General features: G+C 38.1%; 1 protein-coding gene across 5 annotated transcripts in view; it reads left to right on the top strand.

Moving 5' to 3' along the window:
- The window catches only part of TBC1D5 (TBC1 domain family member 5), a 364,302-nt gene extending 354,722 nt beyond the window's left edge, over positions 1-9,580 (top strand). For all 5 annotated transcript variants that reach the window (XM_065587056.1, XM_065587057.1, XM_065587055.1 and 2 more), the window contains one exon: positions 9,475-9,580. In XM_065587056.1, the coding sequence (XP_065443128.1) occupies positions 9,475-9,564 (90 nt within the window). In that variant the 3' untranslated portion in view covers positions 9,565-9,580. The remainder of the gene's footprint in view (positions 1-9,474) is intronic.
- Positions 9,581-14,997: the final 5,417 nt, after the last annotated feature.

Below are 14,997 nucleotides of genomic sequence, written 5' to 3'. Positions count from 1 at the left end.
CTCTAGTGAAAACTTCTCCACATCATAATTAATGTATTTGACTAAAATTTACAAAACAGAAACTGAGAGTTGTATAAAATGCATTCTGAACTTTTTAATAAATGCAAGAATGACTACTATACCATGTCTAGTGTAGTGTGATAAAATTATAGTGCAGGCTATTTTGACGTGAATTCAGATATACTATTGGTATGCTGACATTATTAAATTCAGCATAGTAAATATTAATGTATTAACCATTACAATATGTACAACTCTTGACTATATTATAGAATATTTCTGTCATCCCATTTTTGACTGGCAGGAATCTTTGGGTGTCAAAAGAAATTGCAAGATGCATGTTATCCTTTTCAGTCTCTATTTTATGGATAGTTAGGTTTGGAGATTTGAGGTGTAGTTTTATTCTTTTAATCTTTTTAAGGATCAGCATTTACCAAAATGTGTCTGCAGCTTCCTTTATTTTCAGGATCCCAAAATGAATAGATTTTCCTATCCCATGACTCCAAAAACTTAACTTGTCTCCATCCTTCGTGGATATAGGCATAAATATCATATTACTTTTATTGTAGTGAGCAGATATGTAGATCTCAGAAGGTGCCTATTCCAGTCCTTTAGGAACTTCTTTCAAATTTTTTACATACCACATTGTATACAGAACACAATAAAATCATCATCTTTTCTCTCCAGATAGCAAAAATAAGCCAAGTAGCACCGTAAAAATATTTCACCTTCCCCATATATATGTACAGGGGTGAAAATAACTTAAGGGACTTAGGTATCAGAGGGGTAGCCGTGTTAGTCTGAATCTGTAAAAAGCAACAGAGGGTCCTGTGGCACCTTTGAGACTAACAGAAGTACTGGGAGCATAAGCTTTCGTGGGTAAGAACCTCACTTCTTCAGATGCAAGTCTTGCATCTGAAGAAGTGAGGTTCTTACCCACGAAAGCTTATGCTCCCAGTACTTCTGTTAGTCTCAAAGGTGCCACAGGACCCTCTGTTGCTTTTTAAGGGACTTACTGATATGCAGGGCCGGGGACCTGAGCGGACGGGGGGGCTCAACCGGAAGGGGCGGGACCTCAACTGGAAGGGTGGGGCCTTAAAATCCCTGGGCTCTGGTGGTGATTTAAAGGGCCAGGGGCTCCAGCCGCTGCACAGAGCCCAGGGCCCTTTTAAATTGCCAGCCCGGGGAAGCTGCCCCCTGCCGGTACGGTCGGCTGTGTACCGGCTCTTGCTCTTGCTGGCACGCCTACCGGACCATACCGGCTTACTTTCACCTCTGTATATATGACATGTGTGTATGTATGCACATACACACAGAGAGAACACATAATGTTGTAGTGTGGAATAGGGTTTTATTGGCGTCAGCTTAGAATAGCTGCATTACTCAAAAAGTCACAAGTGAGTTATGCGGGTTGTCCAAATGAGTGCCAATAAAACCATAATGTGGTGGCTTTTCTGTATATAAACATGTTATATTTTAAATCGGAAAACTTGGAACATGGGCAGGGTTAGAAGCAAGTCTAGCTGTGTGTTGCATTTGTAAGCTTGGATCTCCCCTTTCTAATGCTGTAAAACTTCTATTTCCTAGCCATGTAAGGTTTTGAGATACCAGGTCATAAATCTGTCATTGGTACCTGGGCTCACTATTTAGTTACTTTACTCCTGAAAACAAGGGTTCAGGGGGGGGGAAAAGGTGATTAAATTGAAACACAGATTGAAATTATGTGGTTAAGCAATGTTGTTTATGCAAGATGTGGAATTTACACAGGTTAGAACATTAGTAGGGTATTTTTTCTGTCTGGAATATTGATAAAGGCTGGTTTGGTATGCTTTGATCTGCCTGTTAAAAATATGATATAGTGAAAAAGAGCATCAACTAGTTAGGATAAGGAGCTAAAATATATGTGACCAAAATTTTCTTTAATTCAAGTCAAAGGGTACGTCTATACTTACCGCCGGACCCGGCGGTAAGCAATCGATTTTCTGGGATCGATCCCGGAAGTGCTCGCCGTCGACACCGGTACTCCTGCTCCGCGAGAGGAGTACGCGGCGTCGACGGGGGAGCCTGCCTGCTGTGTGTGGACCCGCGGTAAGTTCAAACTAAGATACTTCGACTTCAGCTACGTTATTCACGTAGCTGAAGTTGCGTATCTTAGTTCGAAGTGGGGGGTTAGTGTGGACCAGCCCAAAGATATTATTTATAAATCTGAATTAACATTTTTACCATTTCTTTCTTCTTCTCCAGAGAGAGAGAAGACCATAATGTACAATAGTATGTAATGCAGACCATAATGTAAAATACTTTTCTAGCATTTGAAACTCCCACTCGCCATAGGGATGCAGGCTTGACATGTAAGGAAATTGGAGTTGGTCGTTATTTCTAGTTGGTATGAGTTCAGGGAGTTCTCCTTGTTTTTACCCAGTGACTGAATTCTTAAATTCTTTTGGGGCATTTCATTTGTTTCAGGAAAAATATTTCCTTGATTTTCCAGTCAATCAATTGACATACAATAGTAATTCGTTGTACTTCTATAGCATTGTCTGTAGGCAATTCTCAAAGGTATTTTTATTTTTTACAAGCATTAATTAATTGAAGCCCACAGCATCCCTCGGAGAATGGTAAGTAGGTAGTTTACAGATAAGAAAGCTATAACACAGAGAGGGTTATAGCATATCACTACAAAAACCATTGATAGAGTTCGTCTCCTGCCCCCCAGTGTCATGCTGTGGTCAGTAACAATGCTGTACCTCTTCTTTTGATGCAATGTTCTATGTTAATATAGATGGGCTAACAAAATATATATTGGCTTATATTTTACTCCATTGGCTCTGAACTCATTTATGGAGAGCAGTGGGGTATGGTGTCCGACAATACTGTAAAATAACAATGCCCCACTATTTTGTAAATATTTGTAAAATCTGTTGCAGGCTGATGCCGTACATTTTGTGCCACAATGGACAGCACTATACAACATATAACTTCATTTCTTGCGATCGAGTCTTTTTGAGATGTCTGAAAATTTACTAAAAATGTTGAGTTGTTGTTTATATCTATTTGCCAAACCCATAGCAAGATACAGCTTCTTGGAGACATAACAAAGAAAGAGTGGAGAGGTTACATTTTCTGGGCACCTAAGCTATTAGGTAGTCATTAATATGCACAGTCAAATTAATTATTGGTGCATAATGGAAAGTGACAGCTGTGGAACTGAACAAACTGTCTTCCTTATCTACATTTTAGTTGTACTTCACTTCTGTTCCCAATCCACATTTTAGCTATGTATGTATCAATTTTTATTGAAGAATTTCTTGTATTGCATTAGAGAAGGAAAAGGTAAAACCTTCACAGTGAATATAGGATCACAGATTTCCCCAACTTTAATTATAGGCAAATGAAAAGGAAAAAATTAGCATTTTAATATAGAAATATCTTAGGCTTTAGGAGAATTATGATAAATCTATTGTTGCCTAGTGAACTAAATAAGGATATTACAACAAACTGTCTCCTTAGAAATATTTGTTTAAATAGAGGCTACAATACTTCATCTTTATCTTTTTTGGATAATTATTGCTATTTCAGGCGTTTCTTGTTCCAGGTTTAAAATACCATTAGTTTTTCAAAAAATTATAATTGGCAGCATTTCTTTGCTATAAAACTACTGGATGGAAAAAAATTCCAGTTTGCTTGTGATATAATTATTTTAGTGAGAGTTTTGTTCTATGTGAGATAATTACTTTGGTGAGAGTTTTGTTATGCGTATACAGTTCACTATTGCTGTTTCTTTCTCACTTGGTTGCATTTAGGTTATCTAGTTTCAGTTGCAATCTATTAAACTAAGGCTTTTTCAGTGGTTGAGGTTTTCCCACCTGTCTAGCCTAAAACACCTGCAACATATGTTTGCATAACCCTTCAATGCTTTGCGTTTTGGGCCTTGAGAAATTCCCCCAGAGCTTTTTGCTTATAAACAGCTGAGCAATTCATTTCTCTAATGACGAGTGTTTTTCCCCTGGCATTGAGGCAATAATATGTTCACTAAAATAAGTCTCATTTTTCATCAGAGAGGCACATTAGACATCTTTTTACAGTGCTGTTTCATCTTCTGAACCTTCAGTATCTGGAATATTTAAAAACAAAAACAAAAGGAAGGAGAGGAAAAACTAAATCTTAAATTGTGTTCTATAGATTTCAGCGCCAGCACTTGCGCACACATACTGGAAACCACCACATGCTCACACTGTTAAAGCATTACATTATGGGAGTAAATTAGCTTCCTTGATGTAGGGTACGATGATCTTTCTATGACTTGTATCACTGAAGCTTGCCCCAATATAAGATACTTAATTACATAAATAATTTTATATAATTTTCTTGTTTGACTTTTTTTTAATTACATGATTTGGGTTTAGCAAAACATCTTTCCTTTTTTCCCTACCAGTACCTCAGTAAAGTCTAACTCAGGGAACCAGGCAGGCATGTTAGAATTTCTGTGACCACTGATGGTCTAAGCAATCAAATGTTTCACTCAGTTTTACCCAAAATGCTATCTAAAGTTATAACAAAGAGTTTAAAGACATGGAGCAGAACCTTTGCTGGTGTAATTCACACCATCTAAGCGTCAGCCTGATTGGGTGAGATTCTCACCCCTGCTCCCACTCCTTAGCCAGCTAAAATGGCCAAAGGAAAGTGAAGCATCTCTCAAAACTCTGGATCTGGTCTGGAACTGAAAAAGACAGCACAGATTGTCCTTGGGGACTCCCTTGCAAGCCCTGATGTTAATATATGGATGGAGTGTACCTGGGGGTGGTCAGGACCCAGCCCATGATGCTGTGGAGTTTTTGGACAGCACTGCTTTCCCATATGCAGGTTGCTATAATTTAGACAACCCCTCAGGATTGTCTAATTATGCAGAGGGCTGTTGCAGTCCTCAGAGTGGCTTAGAATCAAGATGGCACAAAGGTGACTCAAAGCCACCATAGTCATCTATTCCCTCTGGGCTGCGAATTCTGTGCTGTGCTTCAAAGAGATGCAGCACAGAATCCTTCACACATATATCCCTACTTTACATGCTTGTTACTATAGTTCTGCATAGTATTTCCCCCTTTTAAAATCTGTTAATTCAAAATTAAAGCTTTCGGTTGCTTAACATAGGCTATCCAGTTATAGAGGAGAGAATTGAAAAGTAATTGAAAAACCCACAGAAGGTTGTTAAAACAATGGTATTTACCATTCCCTTATAGGCAGACTATGGATTCCTAGACTCTTCTGGATAATGTGACATCCCTAGAAGAAAAATCCATGGTAGTTCTGCATTTCACATACCTATAGAAAGGCAGGGGAGGAGTTAATTTGTTAATCTTCTTAATGCCCTTTTTATACTCTTTATCAAGGGCAATCAGCACATAATACTAAGGTTGGGGTGTAGCAGATGTAAAGTATTGATCAAAGTACACATTAGTTGAGAAATAAAGGTATGAAAACTTTACTAACAAGTAATTAAACATGTAACTATAACTATACTTAATTGGGGAAAAAGTAAAATTTGGTTATGAATGGTCAGTAGATCAGATTAACTTATTCTATGTGTCCTGAATACACAGCACATCTAGTACAGGGGATACACAAAGTTGGGTATGTCTACGAGAGAAATTAGTTTGAAATCAATAGAGAAAAAATTGTGTTTTTCTAGGAGTATTTCTCATTATGAAACTTATGCAATGGATTTTTTTAAAAAATATATGAAAAATAGTGAAGTTGCTATCAATAAAATGCTATGTGTCAAAATCTTAATGTTACTGTCTGTTTGAAATGCAACTTTCAGAAATATTGACTGTTTAGGATAGTAGTTTTCAGATATCTGCATGTTAACATGTATGTCAGGTTTTTAAAAATAATGGGATTTTCTTAAAGGATATCTTGTAGTGCTAAAAACCATTTCCAACCATAATCCTCTTGGTTTTTATTGCCTTACATTTTAAATGCTGTTTTTTCAACATAATTTTTTCTGAGGATTGTTTTTTCTCCCCCTTCCATGTAATAGTACTTTAAACTGCCTCTCCCTTTGATACCAGTAAGCCTCACGGGAATTTAAACAGGCCCCACTGAAAGCAATACTTGAGCCTCATTCATGTGTTCAAGTTAGATCATTATTCCTATTAATGGCTTTAAGTGCTTAGATAGTAGATCAGCATTTCATGCCTTGAATTGCTTGTAATTTCTGCATAAATATGTATTTCAAGAAATTGCTCCACATGATCTTCCAGAAAAGAAAGTAGCATAATCCTTTCTTGATTTGTTGGAAGTTGGAAAAGAAACACTTTATTTTTGCTAAAACAAAAAAGCTATGTCCAATTTCTGGAAACAAGTTGCAAAACTGGGCATGTGTGATAGCCTTGTGAAAGTGAATTTTTCAATTGAATCTGAATCAACTGGAAATATGCCAGTAATTTTATCCTCTTCCTCTTCTTGTACATTGGTTCAAAGGGTCATCAACTCTCATAAAGAAAAATAGAAGTCTATTACATTTGTAGGAGAAAAGTTACACTATTTGATTACTAGCAGAGTAGTCCTAGAACCATCAGTTATCCTCATCATGTCAGTTCAGATTTGATTATCATAGAAATGCATTGAATTAGCAAACCAGAGCAATAGTAACAAAAGCTGATTCATTGTTATTGCTATCAGTTGACTTACAAGCCATATAATGGGATAGAGTTATGTAAATGTTGTTATAACAAGAGAAGAAAAATGTACGGTGACCATTACAGTGCAGGTGACAGAATAAATGGGAATTTTTTTTAGTGCTTGTCTAATAGCCTCAAGTTTTTATAACACTACAACCAGTATATATTTAAAAATGTTTAATGTATTCCTATAGGGGGGTATAGCGGGGTGGTTAACCCGCTCCTTCCCCGAGCGGTTTAAAGATGGCCCTGAGGGAGGGGGGTTGGAAGGGAAAAGCTGCTAGGCTGATTGGGGAAGTAGTTGCAGCTGGGCCACACCCCAGTCAGGCCCAGCTGGCCCTATAAAGGCTGGGAGCCAGGAGTAAGGACACAGTCTCTCTCTGCATTCAGAGGAAGAAGGGCCTGGCTGCAGGGAGGTAGATATAGGGTACCTGAGTGGAGCTGGTCTGGGGAAAGGCAGAGGAGCTGGGGAGCTCCAGCCTGGAAAGCCCTAGGCTGCGGCCTAGCATTGGGCTGCTAGGTACTGGGGGTTGCAGAGGGCAGCCCAGGGGTAGGCAAAGGCAGCAGGTCCAAACCCAACCTTGCCAGTGATGAGTAGGCTGATACTGCAGTCTGCCTCAGTGTATGGGGGCTAGATGATGACTGGCAGTAGCCTTATACCGAGGTGAGGTGGGAATAGTGGGTGGGGGTTCCCCGGGGAGGGGAAACCCTAAAACTGAGGGGTTACTGCCAGGGGGCAGCACCCAAGGTAAAAGGGCACGGGGTCCAGGGAGGGACACGGGGTCCAGAGGACAGGCGGATCACCAGCTTGCAGAGGGCGCTCTGGAGCTGGAACGAACTAATTCCCGGAAGTCACCAGCAGGAGGCGCAGCCGGGCAAGTCCGGACGTCTACAGGGGGAAAAGTAATTTAATACAAAGGTAAATCTGACAGCATGAAAAAGTCAGGAAATTCTCACTGAAGTGTTCCATCACCAACTTTAACTTTGACCCCAGCAATCCTTCTGGCCCTTTGATATCTATTGACTCTTCAACATTGACTCTTCAACTTTAACTCTTCTTCCTTTGTCATATGCATTGTACAATATTCTGTTACTTGAAATATACACCCCACCTACTCCTAAAAACATGAGAAGGCTGGTCAAAAAGGAAGTTTCCATCAATTCCCTGGAGAGTGGTGGAGCATAGGTTCCCCAGCCCATTACAACTGTGGGCAAGGAAAATGAATTTCCCACATGTGGAGGTGGGAAAGCATATAAGGGAGTTTTCCATTCCCTTGTGTACTCCCAGCACATCAAGATGAAAATGTAATGTACTTTTTCCTTGTTTAAAAAAAAAATTCAGAAAGCACATTGCATTGCATTGATTAATAAATTGTATGTATTACAGTAAAGACCAAAAGAGTGAGGTCAGTATATTTCAAATTAATGTATAAAAGCAAGAGGGGAAAAAACAGTTTTAAAAGAGAATAAGTTTGTAACAGAAATCTTTCAACAGGTATTTATTTGTATAAAATAGTGCAGTTTTATGCACTATATTTAGATTATTGCACAGAAAAAAATTATCACTTTAATAGATATGCTATTTTATCATGTCTTTTTTTTCTCTTGCATTTTAACTTCCGATGCAATGGAAATGTATTACTTTAACTAATTTATCCCTTTGTTGATTATTCATAGGGTGGAGGGATAGCTCAGTGGTTTGAGCATTGTGAGTTCAATCCTTGAGGGGGCCACGTAGGGATCTGGGACAAAATCAGTACTTGGTCCTGCTAGTGAAGGCAGGGGGCTGGACTTGATGACCTTTCAGGGTCCCTTCCAGTTCTATGAGATAGGTATATCTCCATGTATATTTTTTATATATATATATAAAAGGGCTATGCTGTACTTCTGTTTAGTTGGATGCCTATTCAATTTATTTTTAATAATATGTATTTATATAGCACTTTACACCATCAAGCATTATCCCTTTGAGCTAAATTAGTGTAAGTGGACTCCTTGGTACATAATTCTGTGGGTATAGGTTCTTCAGTATTCCATAGAATATTAAGTCCCAAAATAGGTAATTTCAGTGCTACTTAAGACAAAGTATATCAATACATTAGTTTATCTGAGGTGAAAATAGGGACGGACTAAGACTAACTCTGTTTTCAGCATTAATTGTGTACAGGATAGTACAGGATAGTACAACGGGATTCCTGGCCTAGATTCTGAATACTGTGAGGTTTTGGGGGGAAAAAAGGTTCTGTGTGCCATCTAGTGGATATATTTGATTTGAGCAGCAAAACATAATTCTAACATGATACCAATCTTTGTTTAACTAAAATGTTCACTAACAAGTTGGTACATTAATTTTAAATTAGAAATTATAGCGTGTCCTTACTATTAATGTTTTATTTAATATGATCTCTTTATAGGTAGATGTTTTAGTGATACACTTCTATAGTCAGAACTAGAGAAGGGAGAAAACTAGCTTGGAACAGACTTTCCCCAGAAAGTTCAGATCCAAACTCGAACATTGTAGCTCAGTCCCCTTTCTACATGGATGAGTATATGCTTAGTTATGGTATTTGTACAACAGTCTTAAAGTCATCCGATGATAACAATGGGATCTAAAATATTTCAAAGCTGGCTTTCCTTTTTTATATATTGTTCCTACCTTTATCAATTATGGTCCTGTGAAAAAAGAAATGAGTTTTTAATCTATAATCCTTATTAACTTTTATATTAAGAGACTGATGCCTAATTTTTATTAAATATTTTCTAACTTAAAACATTGTAACACTCTTTTCTATAGAAAAATCCAAGACCGGTGACTTACCAATTCCAACAAAATTTAGATTATTACAAAGCACGTGGAGCAGACTTGATGAATAAAACCCGGTAAGACACTTTCATATATGTTGCATTTTAATTAATACCTTACCCCAAAATAGTGAATATATTATATGTTGCTTTGATTCAAAACAAGCAGTATGTGGAACACAACTGAATATTATCATATTTTAGAAATGTAGGGATGGAAGAGACCTTGAGTCATCTGTTCCAGCACCCAGAGCTGAGGCAGGACCATGTATATCTAGACTATCCCTGATGGATATGTCTAACCTGTTCTAAAAAGTCTCCCATGGCAGGGTTTCCACAGCCTCCCTGGGAAGCCTGTTCCAGCATAACTATCTTTATAGCTACATATAGTTTTTCCTAATCTCTAACCTAAATCTCCCTTGCTGCAGATTAAGCCCATTACTTCTTGTTCTGCCGGCAACAGACATGGAGAACAATTGATCACTATCCTCTTTATAACAGTCCTTAACATATCTGAACACTGATATCAGGTTCCCCCTCAGACTCAACATGCCCAATTTTTTTTAACTTTTCCTCATAGGTCAGGTTTTCTAAACCTTTCATCATTTTTGTTGCTTTTCTCTACACACTCTCTCCAGTTTGTCCACATCTTTCTTAAAGTGAGGCTTCTGGAACTGCACACAGTCCTGCGTCTGAGGCCTCAGCAGTATCAAGTAGAGTAGAACAATTATCTCTCATGTCTTATGTACAACACTCCTGTTAATACACCCCAGAATGTTAGCCTTCCTTGCAACTGCTTCATGTTATTGACTCATGCAATTTGTGATTCCATATAACCCCTGGGCTCTTTTCAGGAGAACGACTGCCTACCCAGTTACTTCCCATTTTGTAGTTGTGCACTTGGGGTTTTTTTCTTCATAAGTATAGTACTTTGCACTTCATTAATAATGTGAAATTAATTTTTTAATCTTTGCACAATCAATATTATTACAAAGAGTGCTATATTCTAGCTTGCACACACTCTCTCTCTCAGGCTAGGGCCTTGTCTACAATTTCACTAGCTTAAAACTGATTTAGTGGAACTGGTGCAAACCACTGTGTAGACATTCTTCAATCAGTCTACCACAGCTTCTATCAATTTATCGTATTCCTTTTAAACTGATTGAAGAATGGCACACAGCGGTTTGCACCAGTTCAACTAAACCAGTTTTAAAACACATCCTTGATTAAACCAGAGATCTAAATTCCATTACACTAGGCACTGTACAATCATATAACAAAAAGATGGTTTCTGCCTCAAAGTCCTTAAAGTCTAAGTATAGTGAAAGGATAGAGGGCCAAATCCTGCTTGCCTTACTTATGGTTTTATTTCATTGAAATCAATGGGTCTACTTTCGTGGTAAGGAAAAGCACAATTTGATCCTTAAAATACAAAGATGCATTTGTAATACCCATGTTTGTAGTGCTATGTGACCAAAAAGCTCTGTTTTATTGGAATAATCACTGTATGAGAAAACTACTACAAATGTAAAAATTCCAGGGTGGGTTTAATATTTGTATTTTTTGTCAGGCTTAAAATGAATTGATGCTATCCCATAGGTTGCAAATTTTGGATATTGAAATGGTGGTTATGGAATGTGCTGCCATGCCCGTGCTAATCTTATCATTGTAAAATAAATAAAAGGGCCATCCATCCTATTTTTCACACACCTCTCCTATCTAATACAGTGCCAGCTTGCAATGTGCAAGGAATTTTAAATTTTGAGGGACTGGAAACATAAAAAGCTTCTCTTTTCTAGGTTCTCTCTGTGCCCTATGATGATATCAAGTGACAATTTGTGAAAAAGACAATGATATTACATCACAATGTGATTAGCAGCTTTACTGTACTATGTCATAATGTTCTAGTTATTTGTCCTGTTAAGAAACTTAGGAAGATGGCTATCCAGAGGAGGATGTCCTGCCCCAGGAATCATGGTGTTCTTTTTGTATTAACTGAGCCTCATTCCTTGATCTGTAGGGTTCATATTCTTGCTGCTCCTGCATTTTGACTTGTAGCATGGGGACTTTGTTTCTTTCTGGTGGACAGGGAAACCCCAAAATATAGTCTCCACCTGAGCTGTCCTATAGAAGATTCTACAACCTCTCTTCTGCATTCTTCGTACAACTGTTTTAGGAGGCCCCACTGCAGCTTGTTATATTCTCTTTCTCTCTCTCTCAGGTATTCTCATTGCACTGCTCTTTAGTGGAACACCCAGGCACTCTTTTAACTCCTACAGCAAGACTTCTTGACCAGTTTGCTTCTCAAGAGCCCCTTGGTCTCTTTTTCAAAATACAGGATCTTTAGAAATTCTGTGTCCTACACACACTTGCGGTGTGCTGCAGCTGCTTTCTGCTGTGTCTCAGATGGGCCATGCTGCAGAAACATTTTAAAGTATAATTGTGGGACTTATGTGACTAGTGGCTCTCCCTGCAGCTATCGTGGAACTTGCATGATAGCAGTATTGCAGCTGCTGGCAAAGCTTGCTTCCTGGAAGGAGAGGATTCTAATTAGAGCTGTCAAGCGATTAAAAAAATTAATCGTGATTAATTGTGCTTTTAAATAACAATAGAATACCATTTATTTTAAATATTTTTGGATATTTACTACATTTTCAAATATATTAATTTCAATTGCAAAACAGAATACAAAGTGTACAGTCCTCACTTTATATTTATTTTTTATAACAAATATTTGCACTGTAAAAAAACAAAAACAAAACATTTTCAATTCACCTCATACAAGTATTGTAGTACAATCTCTTTATCATGAAAGTTGAACTTACAAATGTAGAATTATGTAAAAAAAAAAAAAACTGCATTCAAAAATAAAACAATGTAAAACTTTAGTGCAAACAAGTCCACTCAGTCCTACTTCTTGGTCAGCCAATCACTCAGATGATGTCAATACTTTGCAACGCCACTACAAAAGTGCCATGCAAATGCTTGTTCTCACTTTCAGGTGATGTCATAAGTAAGCAAGCAGCAGTATCTCCCGTAAATGTAAACGAGTTTGTTTACCTTAGCAATTGGCAGAATAAGAAGTAGGACTGAGTGGACTTGTAGGCTCTAAAGTTTTACATTGTTTTGTTTTTGAGTGCAGTTATGTAACAAAAAAAATCTGCATTTGTAAGTTACACTTTCACGATAAAGAGATTTCACTTGTATGAGGTGAACTGAAAAATACTATTTTTTTTGTTTATCATTTTTAGAGTGCATATATTTGTAATCAAAAATAATATAAGTGAGCACTGTGCACTTTGTATTCTGTGTTGTAATTGAAATCAATATTGAAAATGTAGAAAAACATCCAAAAATATTTAACACATTTCAATTGGTATTCTATCGATATAAGTGCGATTAATCACAATTAATTTTTGAGTTAATCATGTGAGTTAACTGCAATTAATTGACAGCTCTAATTCTAACTATTACATGTGGCACTGGAGAATAGAGCGCTTTGATTCTGACACAGCGGCAAGATGAGGACAGACACATGGATGGATTTTAACTGGTAGGACACAACATTCATTAAGTTTAAACACAGGGGAGAGCCAAAACCTGCCCATCATATAGGGGTGACAGGGCTCCTACCATATAACCCATAACTCTGAGTGGATGTCCTCAGCCTAACCCCTAGGACTCTGCTCACCCCACAACGGGGACAGAGGGTGCAGAAGGGTGGGGACCTTGACTGGTGAGGGCCACAAGCTCTGAACTCGGCCCATGAGGGCCACAAGATCTCACCCTATTCCATGACCCCAAAGCCCATCACCAAAATACCAGGTCTTTTATTCTTTTAACTGCACTGGAAACTGGCCACAAGTTGCGACAAGTTAACTCCACCAGATAGCTGAGTTGGGTACTAAGCACATTCCTCCGTAATCTACTGTGGCATGAAGGTGCTCAAGGGCTGTGAAAAACTCCCCAGACAATTGTCCCTATTGGAGAAAAAATTCCTTCCTGACTCCCATGCAGGCGATGGGCTAGACCCTCAGCATTTGCCAAACTGTTTTCCCATTTCAGGTTCAGGGATGATCGGGTGGGACTGAATAGAGCTGAAAAAGAGCATAGGTGAAATCCTGGCACCTGGGGAATGCTGGCCAATGAGCAGCACTCCCTGCCCCACATCTGGCCTGTGGGTTCCAGAGACTCCAACAGGGAACAAGTTACCTGGTTTCCCTATTGAGTCTCCTTTCCTTGCTACTGGGGCTATCCCCCTTCGCTGCTGGCCCAGTCAAGTTCTTCCACCTGTTGAGGTGGGTGGATGACATATGGAACTGGTCTGGGTGCAGCTCTTAATTAGGTTCAGTTTCTGCTACGTGTAGTTTAAATACTTTATAATTATTTGGGGAATAGATGAAGGGTCCACCTACTCCTCCCAACCTTTCTTGCCTGTAGGCAAAGTGATCAAAGGATTCCCCTGGTACCATGCTGGTGGCAAATATTATAATTTATTTCATACAGTGAGGTACTCTCTTACCACTATATAGTAATGGTGAAATACTCCTAGAATACTGCATCAGACCCTAGTGCCTCAGTATCTCACAACGATGTCAATAAAATGGAGAGAGTTTACTGATAAGAGCAAAAATGATTAAGGAGTTGCCAGAATGACACATGATGGACGTTTAAAACTACTAATCAAGACAACTAAACTGCTGGTGGGAATATAGCTTCATTGCAAAGGAAGAGGATAAATACCAACGTGGTAGAGGAATTGTTTAGCATAGGTCAAGGAGGGAATAACTAGGAGGAATGGATTTCAACAAAGAAATATTTAGGCCGTATCATTTCAATAGTTTTGTACTTTGATATACTCTCCCAAAAGACGTGTTGGCCTCATTAAAAAATATACTGAACAAAGCACTGGAAAATATATCATTAGGGATTGGGTTTTTTTATCTTTAATTTCTGAGATTCTATGATACATTTAAAATATCTTTACAAATCTACACTATATTGCTTAATTTATTGTTCTTTTAAAACTTTTAAATGTGTCATATTCATGTAGATTTTTCTCTCTTAATGGCTACTTACTGACGAGATAAGGCTTTCTTAAAACAAAACATTTTCATCTTAGCAGAAAACTGAAGAGATTGAATCATCTTGTTTAAAAATATACCATTCATAGTCAAGGTCAATGATGCTTATTGTGATGAAACAAAATAGTTTGCTTCATAGATTAGTCTCACGTCTCCTTGACATTCATGTTTTTAAACCGATGTCTTACTTTTAAATGCATCTGCTGATAACTCTATAATATAATCAATCCTCATTTTTCTTGTAATTGTCGTGCATGTTTGATACATTTTGATGGCTCAAGTGTAGCCATTGATCCATGTTTAATGGCTTCAATCATCCTTTGCACTCGTATATAAGCTTAATATACTACTTCAGGTGGTAGGAAATAGATATATTGCCCTTATTCTTCTGAACTTCAATCTGGTGTCAAAGCATCTCGTCCTGCAGACCT

Source organism: Chrysemys picta, chromosome 2, assembly GCF_011386835.1.
Source record: "Chrysemys picta bellii isolate R12L10 chromosome 2, ASM1138683v2, whole genome shotgun sequence".
NCBI classification, from domain to species: domain Eukaryota; kingdom Metazoa; phylum Chordata; order Testudines; family Emydidae; genus Chrysemys; species Chrysemys picta.
Note: the sequence above shows the minus strand (reverse complement) of the source record. Positions and strands in the feature narration are given on the sequence as shown.